Genomic DNA, 22,397 nt, shown 5'->3' on the forward strand with positions numbered 1-22,397 from the left:
ATCTTTGTACCTCTAATTTTGCATTTGGAATAATTCAAAAAGTATTTACTGAAGAAATTGTTGCAGATGCTTTTCTAGTTGATACGGTGTTTTACCTTTAATTTTGTATATTGTTTCTAGTGAATATTTGGCAATATTCAAGAAGACTGTTGCAATGCATGAAGTGTTCCTGTGTCGTGTGGCAGCACATCCGATTTTGAGAAAAGATTTAAATTTCCATGTCTTCTTGGAATATAATCAAGATGTGAGTATTGAATTGATTAAAGCAGTGATCGAGGTTTATTTTTAGAGTCATTGGAAAAGGCAGGGAGTAGTTAGAAAAGGCTTAAGGCCTTTTTATAATGTTCTTATTTTTCAAGGCAGTTTAAAAATGACGCTTTTTCAGTGGTAATGCAGTATTTCAGTAAAACTTGAGTAGATTAATTAAAGAAATGATGGTAAATCATGTTATAACATGGGACATTGATTTTCATCCTGAATTGTGAACTTCTTAAGAAATAGGGTTATCAAATTGATTAATATTTCCTGAATTTGAGTTTGGAGTCTTCTCAAGCCTCATGGAGAATTCCTCCCTAAGACTGTTCCTTAGGGAGGTGCTTGAGCTAAAGAATTCCATATTGTTTTTGGGTTAATAGTGACTCTTGATCTGTTTAACTGACCTTCTTCAGTGCTGATCGCTCCTAATTTTCCTCCCTCTCTTCCTGCCTGAAAACTCCCTTATAGTGCAAAAAGAGAGATTGAGGTGGTGGAGCTTTAAAGATTTCTTCATTCATGGTGCTGGCAAAAAAACTTATAGTGGATGGGTGATACGGATCTTGGGATCTATATTTGGATGACAAAATAAACTCATAATTTTGGCAGAAAACAAATGTAGCGTGGTTCTTGTTTGCTTACAAGTTAGCATCAAGGTCAAATAATTTTGTGTATATAAATTTGCCCTTCTGGTTTGGTTTTAGTAGATATGACAATAATAATGTCCTGAGTCTAACAGTAGAGAAAATGAAAATTTTTAAAAGGGTATGCAGTAACTTAAGATCACAGAAATAGAGCATTTTAAGGATGGGTACTTTCACAAGCATAAATGTGGTATGTGGTACTGGCATATGGTCATTTATAACTAGAAATTGTAAAGAATGCTGGCTATATCATGAATTATAAGAAGCTGAAAATGATTCGTAAGTAAGATTGTGAAAGAACACGTGACAGAATGCTGTCATCACTTTTTTACCTTTAAGTTTGTTTTTGCTGGGCCTTATTTATGGCCTGGGCTAAAGCCTCAGTAATAATTTGGTAGAGCAGCATAGGTATAAAGTGAGGCATGGTGATCTGAGTACAAGGCCATTGAGCTAGAGTAGCCTCATGCTCCGAGTACTCTGTCTCATTGCCACAGCCCTTAGTACTATCTGAAATTACGTATCTGTATTTTTAAAATTTGTTTATATATTCATTATCTAGTTCCCTCTACTAAAATGTAAGCTCTCTGAGAGTAAGACTTCAATTTTTCACCACTGTATCATCACTATTTTAGGATAGTGCCTGGCAGTTTAAGATACAAAATAAATATTTGTTAAAATAATAAGTGAAAGATTACTAAATATTTAGATCAGCTTTATAAATTGCTTTCAGAAATCTTAGGATTTCCTAAGTTTTCTCCCACTAAGGTAGATTTCTTTTTCTTCCTTATAAACTAATATATGCTTAATAGAGATAATGATGATGATGCATTGTAATAAACTCTTTTAATATCAGCAAATGGTGTTTTGGAGAAAGCCTAAAAAGATGGACTGGAAAATGTTTTGCAAATATTCTTTAATAGTAAGTGTTTTAACAGGTTGTAGAAGATTATGGGCTCAAAATTAAAAGGTTTTTCTCAATCTTGTTTGTAATGCTGTTTCTCAGATCTTTTCTCAGTTCACTGGTGCTAGAAAAGAAATCTGTATGTGCTGGTCTATTATCTAAGTTTCAGAGGGTCACAGGATTGATGAGCTGTTGAAGTAGGGCCAGGGTGTCTTGAAGTCTAAAAAGGCTGTTGGGGCATACGGGAGGTCTAGAAAGCTTGTTCCAGCTGTAGTTGTATGAGAAATGGCCACTGCTGCAAGGAGTGATTGCCTTTAGTATTGCTTTACTTAATGTAGCTGTGCACCTTCTCCGTTTCCAGTAGGTATAGTCTGAGTCTACTTAACAGTAGATTAAATATTTAACCTATGTAACACTTGAGCCTCCATTCATTCTTGCTACCTCATCAGTGGCCACATGCAGGAGCTTGCTGTGATGCTGACCTGCTTGACCTCTGAGTTCTTAAACCCTAGTATTATAGACCCCAAAAGTAGCCTTCCATCCTTATAGCTCTTTTTTTTTCCCTATTTCCATTATAGTTGTTCTTTGACTCACTGATACATCTAGACACTTGACCTTTCCTTCATTTTGACCCTGTTAGCAGCCTTTTTGTCTTTACCTCTGTCATCTAGCCTAGAGTCCCTGCTCCATCATTTATAACAAGGTTATGACTTTAGACAGCTCTCTCCCATTTTCCGTAAAAGCTAATTTCAACTTGCAGCGGTTCCTCTTGATAGATAATGACCTTATTCTCAGGAAAGTGGAAGCCAATCAGAAATCAAATCCGTGAACTTCTTATATCCTCCACAGCCTTTAACCACCTTGGCAGCCACACACATTTATTAGCTTTCTTTTGTTTTGTTTGTTGGGTTTTTTATTTTGCTGCTTCTTGTCCAATCTGGATGTCTTCTATTTCTTTTTCTCATCTAACTGCCCTGACTAGAGCCTCCAGTGCAGTGTTTCATAGAAAAGACAAGTGCAGACATCCTTGTTTTGTCCTAATCTTAGGAGGGAAGCATTCACTATTTTACTCTTTATTTAGTATGATGTTAGCTGTGGGTTTTTCACAGATAATCTTTATCAGGTTGAAGAAGTTCCCTTCTATTCCTAGTTTGTTGAGTGTTTTTGTCATGAAAAAAATGTTTTTATCGTGAAAAAGTACATCTATTGAGATGATCTTGTGGTTTTTGTCCTTTATTCTATTAATATGTTCTATTACATCATGCCTTTCCATTTTGACTGATATCTTTCTAGCTATGCTGGATCCCATGTACTTCTGGATCTTTGGGATCTCTTCTGAGTTTTCCTCTTAACTCTGTGGCCCCTTCCCAGTCTCATTCATGGGCTTTTCCCTCCATATCTCCATTCATTTAAATCTGATCTTTCCAAGGTTCCTCATTGAGATCTCTAGGAGTCTAGAAGTTCCTCTAGACTTCTAATTTTATGAATTCTCCCTAAGTGATCTGATCTACTCCTGTGGCTTCAGATACTCTAATATGCTCTTAACTTATAAATCTAGATCACTCTTGAGTCCCAGCCATATTTATTAAACAGCCTCCTGAAAAGCTCCATTTAGCTGTCCTCTTGGCATTTTACCCTCAGCTGAATTCTTCTTTAAACCTGTGCCTCCTTTTATATTCTCCATCTCAAAGAAGGTATCACCACCTCCAAGTTCCTTAAAACCTGAAAATTACCCATGCCTACTCCTATTCCCTGTTCCTTTGAGGAGTCACCAAATCCTGTCTGTTTTATTCTCTTACTGTATTAGGAAGGTGTCCACTTCCTTCCGTTGCCAGACCTAAAGATTAGTTCTGACTTTCATAATTCTTGCCTGGGTTATTGAAGCAACTCCCAACTAGTTATTCATCCTCCAGCCTAATCTTTCTCACCCCCTAAGTCTGTATTAAATTCCTTGGATGCTCCCCTAGTATCCTGTGAATACCTCTAACATTATACTCCTCACACTGTATTTAATCATATGCTTACTTCTCTGTATCCTCCTCTGTACCATAAGTTATTTAAGAGTAGGGACCACCTCTTAATCATCTTTATATTCCCAGCACAGTGCCTGACTGTAATAGACATTCATTAATGGTTTGTTAAGTGAGTGAATTAATAAAAATGTAGTATAAAAAACAAACCAGAGTGCATTGGGAGGCCTAAAGATAGAGCAGTGAGGGGCCGACCCCGTGGCTTAACAGTTAAGTGCACGCACTCCGCTACCGGCGGCCCGGGTTAGGATCCCGGGCGTGCACTGACGCACCGCTTCTCCAGCCATGCTGAGGCCGTGTCCCACATACAGCAACTAGGAGGATGTGCAACTGTGACATACAACTATCTACTGGGGCTTTGGGGAGAAAAAAGGAGGAGGATTGGCAATAGATGTTAGCTCAGAGCCGGTCTTCCTCAGCAAAAAGAGGAGGATTAGCATGGATGTTAGCTCAGGGCTGATCTTCCTCACCAAAAAAAAAAAAAAAAAGGCGGTGAATTCTAACTGGGAGTTTGGAAGGATTTCATAAAAAGATGCCCTTTAATTTGGATGTTTAATTAAGTCTAAACAGAATTTTTGGTGAGAGGGGAGATACTATTTCAGATACAGAGAACCTAATAGTTTTGAGCTTCTTTTGAAAATTATTTGAAACATAAGACTCTGGGGACAGGGTGGTGGGTGGAAAGGTAAGTTGAACCAGATTGTTGAAAGTCTTGAATACCATGCTAAGGATATTGGCCTTCATTCTCTGAACATTGTGAAACTCTGTAAAGTTATTGAGTAAGGAAGAGATGCTCAAAATTTGATTTTGGAAAGTCATCCCAAGCAGCCGAATGGATTGGATTGATGAGATGAGGAGTATTAACTAGTAGACCAATGTAGTAGTCTAGGCAAGAGATGATGAGGACTTCTGCTAGGACAGTGGGAATGGAAAGGGACAAATTTCAGACATTTGCTGATAGAATTTGAGCTTTGAGAGAAAGGAAGAAGTTGTAGATTATTTCAAGATTTTAATGAGAGCTGTGGGGTTTTAGGAAACATGTGGGAGTCCGAGAGACTGGTTGGTTGGATGGAGGGGCCATGAATTTGAGGAACTGGAAAGAGGAAAAATTTGGAGATTAGATTATGAGTACTGTTTTAGGCACATCTAATGCGAGGTTAGCAGGATCTGCATGCAAGGTTATGATTTAGGCAATTGGAAATAGGATCTAAGTTTCAGGAAAAAGCTTAGGTGTGATGATAGCGATCTGTGAGTCGTTTACGTGAAGGTGAGCATTGAAGCCATGGCAATAGATAAGGAAATTAGATGGGATGTTCCTTTACAGGGCACTGTGATATGGGGCACCAAGTGGTAGAGTCAGAGTTAGCTGCTTCTCAGTTTTGCATTTAGATAACCATTCATGCCATTCAGAGCCATCTTGGTATCCCTTGTACTGTAAGTTGTTGACTCCAAAACATGACAAGAGATGATACTTGGATGAGTTCAGCATGGAGAATTTGCAGAATGTATTTTCAGAGCTTTTACAGAATCACATGATGGTATATTGTACTCCAATCAATTTCACATGTTTAAGGAAACTCCCCAGTTAAAATTTTTGTTGCCTTTATATTACATAGTAGTGTTTGACAAAGTATAGTGAGGGGGCTTCTTGCAATAGAGTTATGAAATATGCTTGTAAAATTTGAGATATCTAGACCTTATTGTAGATCCACTGAAACTGAATCTTGGGGAGTGAGGCCACACTCCTCTTTAATGCCCTAAAGTTTGAAAATCACGGATACGCATGATGAAATTGCCACTTTATTAAGTTTAAAAACTCGGATCCTTTGGAGTTTGCCATTTTGATGTCAGAGAATAGAGAAAGCACTGCTTTCCATTTGTAATCTAAAAAAAATGCTAACTTAAATTTACCTTCCTTTCAGTTGAGTGTGCGAGGGAAAAATAAAAAAGAGAAACTTGAAGATTTCTTTAAAAACATGGTTAAATCAGCAGATGGAGTAATTGTTTCAGGAGTAAAGGTAAGATTTTACTTGATTAACAGAGGTATTGGTTTGAGAATTTACTTTTTTTAAGAGGGAGATAGATCGAGATTTCAGGTGTGCAGAAGGTTGTATTGGAGTAAGAGAAGTTTGGGCAGTAGAATCCTTAGGCCTGGGAAACTGGGCACCCTGCGCTGGGTTCCACCCTTTAGAGAGTGTCCTTCTTCAAGGGGTGAGAGCTCTCAGGTCCAAGGGGATTTGCCCACCTGGAGCCCCCACCCCCTTCCCTCCAAACCGGACCATGCTTCAGGTATCTAAAACACCATATTGCCCTACCCAGCTCCCAAGCTTTATTCCAGGTCCTGCGTGGGCTTCTTCCCTGAGCTCATCCTCCAGAGGGTAGACTGTGCCACTGGTGTATATCCTCCATGGGTGGTCAAGGGGTGACCGTGGGGCAGCTGGGGAGAGGGAAGGGACGGGGAGAAGATCAGTGTGCAGGATGGAATGTCCAGCCACATGCACATGAGGTCCCTCTGGGTGCCTTAGAGAGCTGCAGGGTGGTGCAAGAAGACGGACTGCCTCCATTTGTACGCTTGGCCTTGGCCTTACAAATGTTAGGGGAAACCTGGTTCAGATTTGGAGTTAGAAAAGCTCAGTTGAGGTTTTGGTTTTATCTCCTAGTAGCTACATGACCTTGGGTAAAGACTCTTTCTCTGAATCTGTTTTCCCATTTTCAAAATGAGGTTAATATATCACCTACCTCACAGGATTGTTAGAAAGATTAAATGAGATAATATGTGTGAAAATACTTACAAAGTTAACTATTTACCTAAATAACACTTAAATTTTTCTTAATGATGTTCTAAAATTGGTACAAGAATTGATTTATCTGAAAATTTTTACCATTAAAATATGAGAAAAATGTCTATATTACATTATCAAGCAAATACTAAAAAAGAGACAAATAATGCTGGTTTGTCATTGTTGCCTGTTTTTATAGACAATGTCTACAATAAAACTGAGGTGTGAAGTACTATTTATTTGATTTGTACTTTGATTTTTCAGAGACAGGTCAAGTGATATGTTAAGAATGCATGTGCTGTGGCTACTTTCTAGTAAGGACTCAGCTTACTTGCGTTTTGATACTGCTAGTCTTTAATATTGAATATTTTTCTTAGCATTAAGTGTAAACCACTATATTATGATTTTAATAATTTTACTAGTAAAGTAATTAACATTTTTTGAACATTTACAGTGTGTTGATTGGTAGCTAACATTTTCTTATTTAATCATCACTACAACCCTGCAAGTTAGTTTTATCCCCATTTTTACAGTTAAGAAAACTGGTACACATGAATTACACATTTTAAATGACATTTTGTCAGTACTTTTTCTTCTTGCGTTCTATTGATGTGAGTGTTGAATTACATCATGTCAACTGATGCTTTTTCAATAAATGATTGCTCTTTTAGAAGGAGGGAAAGTACTGTTAATAATTTTTATTTTTAATGTATATTTAACTTTGTTCCCAAAAAAAAGGTTGAAGACTGGTTAATACGATAATTGCTCCCAGCTAGCTAGTTTGGCCAGGTTCCCCAAAGCAGTCAGAGAGGGCCTAATGAGAAGGCCTGGCAGGCTTCAGGAATGGCCCGTAGAATACATGATAGACCAAGAGGAGATTTTCACTTGTCTACCAGAAGTTTTTTCCATTTTTCTCAGAAGCAATCGGTCACTCCCACTGGCAGTAATTATTTGTTGGACTGGCAGGATTGTAGAGGCAGAGCAGGAGTAGGAACATGTTTCAGAGTACAACATGTGAACATGAACCATATGGGAAGCTCTAAGCCTTCAGCTACAAAACCATAGATTTCTTACTTAATTGATGGAAATGCGTGTCTGTTAAAGTCTGAACTTGATGAAATCAGTATAACATCTGATTATTAGAGGATAGCTGTGCTGTTTTATTGACGATCTTTTATGATAATGATAACGGAGTTATTCACATATTACACTAAAGTAAATAAGTGAAAAGAGTTTGTATTTTCTTTTGATCCTGTAGGATGTAGATGACTTCTTTGAGCATGAACGAACATTCCTTTTAGAATATCATAACCGAGTTAAGGATGCATCTGCTAAATCTGATAGGATGACAAGATCTCACAAAAGTAAGATTTTTTCTCTGTGGCTAAAGCTTACACTTTTTAATGGAATAATTATAAAGTTATGTTACTTATAGTTTGTTGAAATCCTGATGTAGAGCAGTGGTTCTCAAACTGGTCTATGAAACCTTGACCCCAAGACCCTTTTAGGAAGTCTATGAGGTTAAAACTATTTTTATAATAATCTTATGATGCTTTTTACCTTTTTCACCGTTTTAACTTTTATACTGATGATGCAGAAGCCGTGGTGGATAAAATTCCTGATGCCTTAGCACAGGTCAAGGCAGTGGCACCAAACTGTACTAATAGTCACTGTATTCTTTCTCACAATGTATTTGTAATTAAGTAATAATTTCAATTAGGAATTTCCTTGATGAAGCAGTAAAAATTATTAATTGTAATAAATCTTCCTCCCTTGAGTACACATTTTTTTACATTCTGAGTGATGAAATGGGAGGTATGCATGAAGCACTTTGCATACTGAAGTGTAATGGTTCTCTAGAGAAGAATTTTAGTGATTGAGTTGTGACTCAACTAGCTGCTTTTTTCATAGAACACCATTTTTACTTGAAAGAATGACAGACAGACAAACTGTGATTATTCAGACTTGAGTATTTAGTAGACATCTTCTCAAAAATTAACTGAATGAGCCTGTCACTTCAAGGAAAACAACTGATAGTATGTATTGACAATGATAAAAGTCAAGCTTTCCAGCAATAATTAGAATTTTAGAAAACTTACATCCATCACCATGAGCTTGCTTCCCAATAATTAAAGACTTGTCTGAGGAGATTGATAATGGTATTGTGAATGTGATTTTTTTGATATTATATACTGAAGTATGTCAACATTTGGAAGATCTGCATAATTCATTGAACTAATATTTTCTGAATGATCAAGTACATGTTACAAAGTCATGTATGTAAAAGATCCATTCAAAGTGCAAGATAGACCAATGGGCTTTTTGAACAGCTTCATTGAGGTATAATTGATATCAATAAGCTGCATTTTTCAGCATATACAGTTTGATAAGTTTTGACTTATGTGTGAAGTCATTGCTGCAATCAAGATAATGAACATATCCATCACCACCAAAAATTTCCTTGTGGCGCTGTGTAATCCTTCCCTCCCACCCGTCCCCAGGTGGCTGTTGATCTGCTTTCTGTCTTTGTAGGTTAGTTTGCATTTTCTAGAATTTTATATAAATGGAATCATACAGTGTGTACTTTTTATTGTCTGGCTTTGAAACCCAACAGAATTATTTTGAGATTCACCCAGGTTGTTGTATGCATCACTAGTTCATTCTTTTTTATTGCTGAGTGATATTCCATTATATGGATATACCACAATTATTTAACCATTCAGCTGTTGGCAACTGTTGGACATTTGGGTTGTTGCTAGCTTTTGGATATTATGAATAAAGCTGACGAACTATCTATATATAAGTGTTTGTGTAGACATATGCTTTCATTTCTCTTGGGTAATACCTAGAAGTATATTGGCTGGGTCACATGGTAAGTGTATATTTAACTTTTTAAAAAATTGCCAAACTTTTTTCCAAAATGATTGTACCATTTTATATGCTGTGCCTGAGAGTTCCAATTGCTCTACATCCTTGTGAATGAGGATGGTCAGTCTTGTTAATTTTAGCCATTCTAATAGGTTAGTAGTGGTGTCTCAGTGTGGTTTTAATTTGCATTTCCCTAATGACTAATGATTTTGACCATCTTTTCTTATGTAAGTCCTCCAACTTTATGAGAGTTGTTTTGATCCCTCTAGGTTCTTTACATTTTCATTTGGATTTTAGAATCAGCTTGTCACTTCCTACGAAAATGCCTACTGGGATTTTGATTGGAATTGTATAGAATCTGTACCTCAGTTTGGGGAAAATTGATATCTTAACAATATTGATTCTTCTGATTCAAGAATATGGTATATCTGTCCATTTAGTTAGGTTTTCTTTACGTTCTCTCAGCAGTGTTTTGTAGTTGCCATTGTACAGGTATTATACATCCTTAGTTAGATTGATCCCTAATTATTTTTTGATGCCATTGTAAATGATGTGGTTTTTAAATTTCAGTTTCCATTTGTTCTTTACTAATATATAGAAATACAACCTATTTTCAATATTGATCTTATGTTTTGCAAACCATACTAAATAAACGATTAGTTATAGTAACTATTTTGTAGATTCCTTAGGATTTTCTACATAGATGATCATCTGCTAATAAAAAGTTATACTTCTTCCTTTTCAATTTGGATGCCATTTATTTCTTTTCCTTGCCCTATTGTACAATAGCTATACCCACCAGTACAATGCTGATGGAAGTAGTGGGGGCAGGCATTTTTGCTTTGTTCCTTATCTTGTGGGGAAAGCATTTAGTTTTAAACCATTAATTATGTTGTCAGGTGTAGGTTTTTCCTAGATGCATTTTATCAGGTTGAGAAAGTTCTCTTAAATTCCTTGTTTTCTGAGAGGGCTTTTTTTTTTTTTTTTAAGTCAGGAATGAGTGTTGAATTTTGTCAGATGCTCTTTTTGCAACTGTTGAGATAATCGTATGGTTTTTCTTTTTTAGTCTATAAATATGGTTAATTACATTGATTGATTTTCAAATGTTAAACCAACTTTGAATTCTTGGGATAAATATCACTTATACCGATGGGATTTAATGTAACAGAGTACAGAAAGTTTATTGATATGATTTTAAATTCCACATTGCTAACTCTTAAAGAAACTACTGCTTATTGAGTTTCGATATGGTATCAAAGAAGAATATCCACAATTATCAGAAAATATTAGTAAAATACCTCTTCCTTTTTCAGCTATACGTCTGTTTGAGGCTAGATTTTCTCTGCATACTTAAACAAAAACAATATATCGCAGTAGAATGAATGCAGAAGCAGATAAGAGAATCCAGCTATCTTCTATTTATTCAGACACAAAAGAGATTTGCAAAAATGTAACAGTCACTCTGCTCACTAATTTAAAAAAATACATATAGTTATTTTTCATTTGAAATGTTATTTATGTTAACATAATGGTTTTAATACTGTTCTTTTAAATCAATGAATTAGTAAATATTTTAGAATTTTGTTTTTTTAAAAAAAATACAGTACATATTGATAAATATAATCTACATAAGTGAAAGCTCTTTAGGGTCTTCAGTAATTTTTAAGAGTGTGAAGGAGTCCTAAGACCAGAAAGTTTGAGAACCTCTGATATAGAGACTCTAACTCAGTAGGGACCTAGAAATATGAACCTCCCTTTTGGACTACCGTTAGATGCTGTAATAGAAAGGAGGAAATAATTGGTAACTTTTGTTCTTGTGTCATTCTTTTAGGAAGGTTAAGAGTTATTTTTGTATTTTATTTCCTCACATCTTTGTGATTTACAGCTTTCTTCTAATGAAGTAGTAGTTTATACTTGCCTGTTCCATAGTTAAGAACTATAAAGTAAAAGTGTGGGACTTGAATATCTTCCTAGATTCATTACTGATTTGCTTTAGAGCCTGTTAGACCACGTGATTGGTCTTGTGTTGGTTTCCTTGTTTATAAAATGACATTAAGGGTAAAATATCTTATACTTCTACTTCTCTATTAAGAAAAAGTTTGGTGCTCGCTTCGGCAGCACATATAGTAAAATTGGAACGATACAGAGAAGATTAGCATGGCCCCTGCGCAAGGATGACATGCAAATTCATGAAGCGTTCCATATTTTTGTGTGGTGATAGGTTGTAATTAGTATTTGGGTGGTGAACATGATGTAATCTATGCAGAAATAGAAGTATAATGATGTACACCTGAAATTTATACAATGTTATACACCAATGTTACTGCAATAAACAAAAAATTAAAAAAAAAAAGAAAAAGTTTGTAAATATGAAGTGGTATGTAGTAGTGTTGGTTGTAATTGTTAGGAATTAAGAATGCCCTTAATTTTAGTTTTGATGATTTAAAATGGAATCCTACTATACTTTTTTAATTTCTTAAAAAATTATTTAGTTCATAAACTAAATATCTGTTAGTTTATGGCTTATCTATTATGTGCCCACCATTGTGTTAGACAGTGGTGATTTCAAGATGAAGAAAATATAGTCTTTGCCTTTAAGGAGGGCAAAAAATTACAATACATTGTAATAAGTCTTATCATAGAAGTATGTATTATTGCTATGGAAACATAAAGAACTACAAAGGTAGAGAATCATCTGTTAAGGAAACTGAAGAAATCAGTGATTCTTATTATTTGTTTATTTAGCCAAACGGAATAGTACTTTAAGAGAGATGATAGGGAACCTATTTTACAAAATAATAATTATAAAGTCAAAGCTATTTTTTGTAATGAGTTAACTTTGCCTGGACTATGAAAAATTAAGCTTTTCAGCATCATTGTGAATTCTGATGTATAAAATCAGGGCAGTTTGCATATTTCCTGTGATCCCGTAATGATGTGATAACTGAAGAGGGCAGTGTTCTCAGAGCCAGATATTATTAGAATCCAGGAATTTCTTTCTCTAAAAGATAATTTCAAGGTCAATTTAAGCATAAAATATTAATGTATTTGTTATTAAACACAAAACTCATGGGGCCAGCCTGGTGGTATAGTGGTTAAGTTTGCGTGCTCTGCTTCGGCAGCCCCGGAGTTGCAGGTTCAGATCCCGGGCCTGGACCTGCACACTGCTCATCAGGCCATGCTGTGGCAGCGTCCCACATAGAAAATAGAGGAAGATTGGCGCAGATGTTAGCTCAGCAACAATCTTCCTCACAAAAAAAAAAAACCAAAACCACACAAAACTCGTTTTTGATTCTTGCTTCTTGATAAACCAAGCTTTAAGTGATTTTTAGGTATTATTTATTTTTTAAATTAAACTTTTAGGTTAAGATAATAGTGAAGAGGGGCCGGCCCCGTGGCGTGGTGGTTAAGTGCATGCGCTTCGATACTGGCGGCCCGGGTTCGGATCCTGGGCGCGCACTGACATACTGCTTCTCCGGCCATGCTGAGGCTGCGTCCCACATACGGCAACTAGAAGGATGTGCAACTGTGACAGGCAACAATCTACTGGGGCTTTGGGGCGGGGGGGGGGAGTTGGAGGATTGGCAATAGATGTTAGCTCAGAGCTGGTCTTCCTCAGCAAAAAGAGGAGGATTAGCATGGATGTTAGCTCAGGACTGATCTTCCTCAAAAAAAAAAAACAGTAGTTACCATTCAGAGTCTGAAGTTTGTAGTCAAAGTTTCTTTATAAAACATATCAAAATAGATGTTTTTAGTAGCAATAAGTACAGTAAATAGAGTCACTAAATTTCAGCTTTGTCAATTGAATGTAATTTTGTGCAACATAAATATAATATAAAGATTACTGTTTTGTTAGAGATAAACGCGTTACAGCCTTGTAAAAATACTGCTATTGTAAATGGGAATTTCCATACAAAGTAGGCATGTCTTGCATTGTATTACTACTTAATAGCAAACATTTATATACTACTGTACTTACTATATGCTAGGTACATAGTAACATTTATTAACTCATTTAATCCTCCAAATAATTACATAAAGTGGGTACCATTATTATCTCCATTTCCAGATGAGGAAATTGAGGCATAGACAAGTTAAGTGATATGCCCGAGGTCATATAGCTGGTATATTGGGAAACTGGGATTGGACCCCAGGCAGTAATCATTGCACTATACTATCCTTTTTCTGAAATGAATAGAAGCGTCCATTATAATCTTTTCTCAACAAGTACGTTGTCCTGTGGGGCAAGCCCTAGGAAGAGTATTGTGCTGAAGTTGAGTACTTTGCTTCCTGACACCCTATGGTAATGTGCCACCATTCATCTAGCTTCCCAAATGCTGTAATTTCCCCTCCTACCTCAGGTCTATTGATTGTAAATCCTACCTATTTAATTTCTTAAATATGTTTTAGCTTTGTAGGTTTCTCTCTGCTCTCACTGTTCCCACTGTCTTGATCCTGGCCCTCCATGTCTGACATAGTAGTTTCCTAGTTGGTCACCCTACCTTCTCTGTCTCTTTACTTCTGGTCTTTACTCTAGAAAGCAGAGTTATCTAAAATCCTTATCAGGTTGATTGTACCACGTGTATGATTTAAAAGTGTTTAATATTCTAGTCTTTACTCTAGGAAGCAGAGTTTGTTATCTAAAGTTATCAGGTTGAATTTGAATTTACCACCACTGTGATTTTAAAATGCTTAATAACACCCATTCCCGTAAAATCAGATCCAAACTTTATCATGGCTTACAAAAAGCCTTTTTTCCACAAGATGCTTCCAATTTATTTTTCCATCTGCAACTCCCTCCACTGCCCTCTGCACCCTGCAGTGCCATAGTCCCAGACGGCTCTCTGAATAGACTCCTTCAGGTCTCCCTGGCCTTTACTCATTCTCTTCCCTTCACCCAAAATGCTCTCCCCTCCACTTTGCCTGGTAAAGGTTTGCTCGTCTTGCAAGCTCCAATTCATTCTGTAGTGTGTTTAAATCCTTCCCTGACTCACTCAGGGGGAACTGTGATTCTCCCTGCTCCCAACATAGTTTGTACCTACATCTAATATAACGTTCATCGTGTTGTGTTATAGTTGTGTTTGTCATTTCCTTCACTAGACTTTGGGTATCTCATGTTACATACACATTGTTTGGCAGGCTCAGTAAGTATTTTTGAATCAATGAATAAATATATTAAATTCTTAAAACTTTTTCCATAGGTGCTGCAGATGATTACAATAGAATTGGTTCTTCATTATATGCTTTAGGAACTCAGGATTCTACAGATATATGCAAGTAAGGATTCTAATTAAAAACATTAAATATTAATACAACAGAAAAATTTTGTTGGCAGCCCGGGCACACACAATACTTCTGACCCAGCAGGCATTTTGGAATATTTTTGTCAAAACACATTGGTAATGAGGAGCTTCTTATGACACCTGGGTTAGTGTCATTTTTTCTCCTCTCTTTGTCTCTTATTTTTTAAATCTGAGAAATAAAAATGGACTTTAACATATAATTTTAACATTTACAATTTTTTTTTTTGATGAAAATGGGCTGATTTGTGTGTGTCTGTGTGAGAGAGAGACAGAATTTATGTCAAAATGTTCTTAAGTTTTGATAAAGCTTATTATAAATAAGAAATGCTATTTGGAATTAGAATATGTATGTATGTATTTCACTGGAGCCCAAATTGACTTTTAAAGTAAAATGTGATGCTATCAGTTTGCACTTTTTAAAGAGGCTGACTGTTCTAGTTTCATGGTTTAGTGAATTGTAGGGCATCCTGGGGGCAACTGGATAGGGAAGGTGTTGTGCATTTTAGTGTGGAAAAGCTCTCTGGAAGTTTACTTACACAGCTGTCCTTTATTTACTTTGTGCTAGTTTTTCACCTTCATTTTAATCTAAGTGTAGTTAATTTAGTTGCTCCCGTAATATTGTTCAAACTCAACTCTTCATTGAAAAATAATTCAAATATATTTGTAAAAAATTTTTAAGTGGGAAAACTATTTTCATAGTCCACGTCTTTCTCCAGACCGCATCCTTGAACTTTTATCTAGTATATCCTGTCTCAGTAGACATAGAAAACCCAAGGTTTTTCTGCAAAGCGAGGTATAGCTTACACTAATTAACGTGCTACCTTCCCAAAGAGTTAGTTCTTAAGGCTTTGATAAGAAAAAGTCAGCCTTGCCGTGTGTCATCTGACATAAACCTGTCAAAGCAAGTTCTTTTCAATAAAGCAAAGTTCATCAAATTGTGTTTTTGCTTTCATAGTATTTGCGCTAATCCAATTATAATGTCATGTATAATTACATATTTTACAGAATACTCTTTAATAGTTTGGTGTCGGGATATTTTTTAGTTGGTGCCAGCATTTGAGAGGCTATTTAGTTAAAAGTGAAAGTGAATTCTGAGATAGAAATTGCTTGTTCCTTTCCGTTGTTTTCCAAAACAAAGCAACTCTATTTGAAAATGTTTAAAATGGAACTATCAGATAACTTCAAGAACTGTTCCTTTTAAATCAGTCTTTTGTCTCTTTGGATGAGATTGTTTTGTGCTTCTGTAATAATTTTGAAGGTGTATGCTTTATTTAGTTTTATGTGGCATATTACTAAAGAATATCAAGACAAATATTTAAGTTTAATGTATGGCTTAGACTGTCATCTTGAAGTGAGAAGATTTTCTGCAACAACAGATTTCAGGTAATCTGTTACATGCGTGGAAGTGGAGTGATTTTTGTTGAACTAAATGAGATCAGCAGTGAACAGGACCATTAAATATTGTAATGAGATAATGTTCATTATTAATATGGTTTGGGGGCATATTCTCTGAACATTTGAAATGGAAAATTATTTCAGAGGTAGCTTCTGATGAAATATTTTTCCTTTCCAGGTTTTTTCTCAAAGTTTCAGAACTGTTTGATAAAACAAGAGTAAGTACTGTTAATTAACCTTTGGGATTAACTAATTAACTATTAATTAACTAAACCTTTGCATACAGTCGTGTTTAACTTGTTGTGGCCGTGTTTAACTTTACTGAGGAAGATGCGTTATACTTCAGAAGGATGAAGAGACAGATTTAGATGTGAAAATTTGAGAGTTTTTCAGGAAATTCAGTTTTTGTTATGGCCTTTTGGTATTTGTGTAAAAGTTCATATTTTTGATCGAAAAACATGTTAATTATGGAGACTGGGTTTATTTTTATGAAGAATGATCCTTTTCTGGGGTTTCCTAAGCTGGGAGGAAGTCATAGATTCATTGTAATTTTACCGAGACTGTATTGCTTTTGATCTCCCATGAAACAGTTTTAAAACTGAATTGTAAAAAAAAAAAAAAGTGAATTGTGTCAATACGAGGCAAGTGAACAACTACAGAATATTTCATTCATTACTATGTTTTGGTTTTGGTTTTCAGGGACCAGTCCTAGATGAAATAATATAATATTATTTAACATTTTTTATCAGTTGATAGAACAGTGAAAATGTTTATTAGATGTTTAATGGTACTTAGCTGAGAGTGGTGGCAGCTAGTCTGTTGTAGAAATCTGATTTCAGTATGACCTTGTCAATTGAGTGATGTGTAGTGGAGACAAGTAAAAGAAGAGGAGATGTTCTCTCATGAAGGAAAAAGTCCTTAAATACATAAATGTTGTTATACCAGAGTCTGTATAACCCATTATTCTGTCTTTGATATTTGTACCAATGAGCATTTTCTGGGAAGATATAGTTGTTTTTCTGTGCATTTACATCAAAACAATAGGGATCTATCACAAAAGAGCCTTATAAGTCAATTCTTTCAGAAGCAGATGTTGAGATGGGATTAGATGTACAAGAGATTTATTGTGAAAAAGAGGAAGGAGCGGGACTAGACAGGAAGAGCCTTCAGACCGCAGTGCAGGTCTACACCTGTGAGAGGAGAGGGCAGAGGCAGGAAGAGTTTCAGACTGTGGCACAGTTCTAAGATAGTTTTCTCCGAGTCAAAGGGGAGTCCCTGAGCCAGAGTTGCCCGTTAGAGGAGTTCTGCATCAGGCAAGAATGGGCCGGCACTGCTACCCCTGTGCTCTCTTTGGCCAGGTGCACTGAGGCAGGGAGGCGAGGATGAAACAGAACCTTCATACGAACATGGTTCTGGATCCAGGGAGATTGCAGTTGGACTATCAGCTATCCTCCTTGAAGCAAGCAGTTTCTCTTGAAGGAGATCTGAGTGGCACATTTCCATAGCCACACGATCCTTATTTGCTTTAGTGTTTGCGTGTTGTTCTGGTTATTATTGCATGTAACAAACCATCCTAAAATCAGTAGCTTAAAACAGCAATTTTATTATGTTAATCAATTTTTTGGGTCAGGAATTCAGAAAGGGCACAGCAGAGATGGCTTGACTCTGCTCCATGATGTCTGGGGCCTCAACAGGGAAGATAGGAAAGCTGAGGCCTGGAATCATCTGAAGACTCACGTGTCTGGGAGTTGATACTGGCTGGCAGCTGGGACTTCTGCTAGGGCTGTGCTGTAATACCTACATGTGGCTTTTCCATGGAGCTTCTTAGGCTTCTTCACAGCATGGTGGATAGGTTCCAAAATGAGCGTCCCAAAAGATGGGAAGTGGAAGCTGCTAGTTTCTTAAGCCCTGGGCCAGGAAACCTGCACAGCATCACTTCTGTGTTGATCAAGCAGTCTTAGAGCCCAGATTCAAGAGAAGGGAACACCAACTCTACTTTTTTTTTTTTTTCTTTTGTGAGGAAGATCAGCCCTGAGCTAACATCCGTGCTAATCCTCCTCTTTTTGCTGAGGAAGACCGGCTCTGAGCTAACATCTATTGCCAATCCTCCTCCTTTTTTTTTTCCCCCAAAGCCCCAGTAGATAGTTGTATGTCATAGTTGCACATCCTTCTAGTTAAAAATATGGAACGCTTCACGAATTTTCGTGTCATGCTTGCGCAGGGGCCATGCTCATCTTTTCTGTATCGTTCCAATTTTAGTATATGTGCTGCCGAAGCGAGCACGCAACTCTACTTCTTCCTGAAGGCAGAGGAGCCATATTTAAAAGCATCCAACATCTATCTAGCATGTTATCTAAATTTATCTAAATCAATTTTGAATAGACTTTGTGTCTATGCTCTTATCTGTTAGGTTAAGAAGTTCCATAGGTTTATTTCTCCATGAAGTAATATTTTTTAAGAAGCTTCAAGTTTTTTCTAACTTTTTGTTGAAGTCTATTATATATATAGGAAAGAGCACATATCAGAAGTGTACAGTTCAGTGAAATTTTACAAATTTAACACACCTGTGTAATGAACAGCCAGATCAAGAAATAGGACATTACCAGCAACCCAGATGCCCTGCCCTCCTTCACCTGCCTTCTGAGTCACCACCTCCTGCAAGGGTAACCACTATCCCAGCTTCTAACAGCAGAGATTAGTTTTATTTTCATTATTAATGAAAATAAATGCAATATGTATTCTTTTATGTCTGGCTTCGTTTTTTCAGCATTATGTACATAAAATTCATCCATGTTGTTGCACGTAGGTATAGTTCCTTCATTCTTTTTTTCTTTTCTTTTTTATTTATTTTTGCAGGGGAAGATTCGCACAAGCTAACGTCTGTTGCCAATCTTCCTCCTTTTTTCTTCCTTTCTTCCCCCGCAGAGGCCCAGTACGTAGTTGTGTATAGTTGTAAGTTCTTCTGGTTCTTCTGTGTGAGCTGCCACCATAGCGTGGCTACTGACAGATAAGTGGTGTGTTTCCGAGCCTGGGAACCCAACCCAGGCCACTGAAGTGGAGCGTGTGGAACTTTAACCGCTAGGCCATCAGGGCTGGCTCTAGTTCCTTCATTCTTATTGCAAGAATATACCTAAATTTATTTATCTGTTCTACTCTTAGTAGGCATTTGCATAGTTTCTAGTTTGGGGCTCTTTACGAATAGTACTGCTAAGACCATTCTTGTATATCTTCAGCTGAACGTAAGTATGTGTTTTCTGTCAGGTGTATGTAACTAGGAGGGGAATTGGTGAGTCATAGGTTACCCATGTGAAACGCTTGTGTCGGTAGTGCCAAACTGTTTCCCAAAGTGACTGTACCAATTTACATTCCCACCGGAATGAATGTGAGCATTGGGTTGCTACACAGCTTGTAATACTTGGTGTCTTTTTTATTTTAGCCATTCTGGTGGATGTGTATGGTTTTTTTATTTTAACTTTTTATTTTGACAGTAATTTCAGACATAGAGAAAAGTTACAAGAACAGTACAAAGAATTCCTATACATGCATCACTTAGATTTTCTGAAAGTTAACGTTTTTTACCTTGCTTAAAGTTTTTATTCTAGGAAGTCCATATTCATTCTTTTTTCTGCTCTTTGTGCACATCTCTTTTTTCTAAGATAAGAATTAATTTTAATATGGCCAATATGATTGTCAATGATTTCCCTTACTGTCATCAGATATCTAGTACGCAGATGTTCCCAGTTGTCTCATAAGTGGCTTTTTACAGGGGAGTTTGTTTGAATCAGGATCCACACAAGGTCCTCCCTATATTGTATTTGGTTGATGTAATACATCTTTCTTTATCCTCTGTCTCTCCAGGCTGAATGAAGAGTTGTCATCTTTTTAGTCTGACGTGGCTATTTCCCATGTCATCCCAACTCAGACTAACCATGTGTGTTTATTACTCTTTACTGTCTTCAAGCACATTTTGCTAATGTTTGGAGTATGTTTTCTGGTTGTCTTCAGCAGGAGGATTGATTTGAATTACTTAGTCTGCCATTGCCAGCCTTTATTACTTTAAAATCATGTGTACATATCAATTTCCATTGAAACGAAGAGAGAAAATATAAGTGAAGCTGAAAGATAGTATTGAAATTCATTATAGCCAAGAACTTGAGTCAAATATGGAGTCCTTCCATAAATTCACAAGTCTCATTTGATCTCATCTTCTTTTTTCTGTTCATTTTTTGTCAGAGTTACAAAGAAAAGTAACAGGCTAGTAAAGGAGAAGGGAAGAAAACCTACATTAAATAGGAGTGGATATTGTAGTTATTTATAACTTTTTTTTACAGCAATTAAGAAAGAAAACACTGAATGTAGTATGTAAGTGCTGATTAAATGCTCATTTTTTTTTCCTTTTTCAGAAAATAGAGGCACGAGTGTCTGCTGATGAGGACCTCAAACTTTCTGACCTTTTAAAATATTACTTAAGAGAATCTCAAGCTGCTAAGGTAACTTTATTGTTCATTGTTTTTTAAAAAGGACTGTTTTACAAAAAGCCATCTCTCTGGAGGTCGTGAGACTTAAGATTGTTAAAGATGATTTATCTCTCGATTTTAAAGTATATTTTCAAGTGTGAATTTTTTTTTCCACCTTTTAGAAATTGTAGGTCAGGGAACCCACATAAAAGTTTCCTCTATAAACTTCTGATACAGTATAGTCTGGAGCTTTTTTTTTTTTAAATAAATTTGGTAGATTTATTCAGGTAAAATACCTGCAAAAACAAAAGTATAACCCCCAAATAACAGTAGTATAGCTAAAGGATTCCTAATTTGGTCTTTATAAGTCCTCTATTGAGGATAAGAGAGCCATAAATCAAAGATTTGTTTTATTTTAAGGCAACTCAAATTTCCTTTTGGAAGTCTGTCTATGTGCAAGACTAAAAATCTTACTAATCAAAAATATGTTCAACAAAATCATCTAAAAAGCACTGAAAACTTAGTGGCTTAGATACTCCAAATTTAGTGTTAATTTATGAATTGAATTATTGTACAGAAAATTCTCATCTGAGCAGTGGTGCTTTGAATACCATTCTTTCATTCCTTATCAAATTATAAATAACCCTCTTAACTTAGAAGACTTTAAATTCTTGCAGATATACTGTCCATATCAAATTATTTTAAATCACATTGTGTCACATAAACTGTTTACATTGGATGGGCAGGGATAAAATGAATTGTTCATTTTTGTAGACTTTAAATTCATTATTTTATTATAATATGTAGTAGTTAATAGATAACTTTTTAGAACATGGCTTTAAAAGTAAATCGAAATTTTTTAGTAAGCACAAGAAAGAATTGAAATTTAATTGCAAGAATTAAAACTAAAATAAGGTATCACTACACACCTTAATTAGAATGGCTAAAATGAAAAAAATTCTGACAAATTATAGCAACTGAAACTGTCACACACTGTTAGGGGGAATATGATACAATACTTTGGAAAAGTTTTGCAGTTTCTTAAAGAATTAAACATACATCTACCCTATGATCTAGTCTTTCTAGTCCTAGGTATTTGAAAGCATACATCCCCACAGATGTTCATGGCACCTTTATTTGTAATAGCTGAAAACCAGCAACAACCCAAATGTCCACCAACAGGTGAGTGCATAAACAAATTGTGGTATGTCTGTACAGTGGAGTGCTACTCAGCAGTAAAAAGGAATGAACTATGCATCACTCAACAACATGGATGAATCTCAAAATAATTTTGCTAAGTGAAAGAAGCCACACAATAAAGACCATAGTTTACACTAAAGTTCACCCTTGGTATTGTACATTCTCTGCATTTGGACCAATGTGTAATGACTGTCCACCAGTATAAGTATTGTACAGAATAGTTTTACTGCCCTAAAAATCCTCCTTGCTCCATCTGTTCATCCTTCCCGCTAACCCCTGTTGATTTTTTTTTATTGTCTCCATAGTTTTGCCTTTTTCAGAATGTCATATAGTTGGGCCTTTTCAGATTGGCTTCTTTCACTTAGTAATATGCATCCAACTCTCCTCCATGTCTTTTCATGGCTTGATAGCTCATTTCTTTTTAGCACTGAATAATATTCCATTGTCTGGATGTACCACAGTTTATTTATCCACTGACCTACTGAAGGACATCTTAGTTGCTTCCAAGTTTTGGCAGTTATGAACAAAGCTGCTATAAACATCCATGTGCAAGTTATTGTGTGGACA

General features: G+C 36.1%; 1 protein-coding gene and 2 non-coding genes across 7 annotated transcripts in view; 2 read left to right on the forward strand and 1 right to left on the reverse strand.

Moving 5' to 3' along the window:
* SNX6 (sorting nexin 6) overlaps positions 1-22,397 on the forward strand; it is a 51,012-nt gene that overhangs the window by 17,198 nt on the left and 11,417 nt on the right. For all 5 annotated transcript variants that reach the window (XM_058540739.1, XM_058540737.1, XM_058540741.1 and 2 more), the window contains 6 exons: positions 121-244; positions 5,750-5,845; positions 7,866-7,971; positions 14,677-14,752; positions 16,352-16,391; positions 20,577-20,663. In XM_058540739.1, the coding sequence (XP_058396722.1) occupies positions 121-244; positions 5,750-5,845; positions 7,866-7,971; positions 14,677-14,752; positions 16,352-16,391; positions 20,577-20,663 (529 nt within the window). The remainder of the gene's footprint in view (positions 1-120; positions 245-5,749; positions 5,846-7,865; positions 7,972-14,676; positions 14,753-16,351; positions 16,392-20,576; positions 20,664-22,397) is intronic.
* Positions 11,578-11,684, forward strand: LOC131406666 (U6 spliceosomal RNA). Its single transcript, XR_009220292.1, has one exon. It is a non-coding gene; the product is annotated as a U6 spliceosomal RNA (small nuclear RNA).
* Positions 18,350-18,456, reverse strand: LOC131406689 (U6 spliceosomal RNA). The gene has a single exon (XR_009220315.1). It is a non-coding gene; the product is annotated as a U6 spliceosomal RNA (small nuclear RNA).

This window comes from Diceros bicornis, chromosome 5 (assembly GCF_020826845.1).
Source record: "Diceros bicornis minor isolate mBicDic1 chromosome 5, mDicBic1.mat.cur, whole genome shotgun sequence".
NCBI classification, from domain to species: Eukaryota; Metazoa; Chordata; class Mammalia; order Perissodactyla; family Rhinocerotidae; genus Diceros; species Diceros bicornis.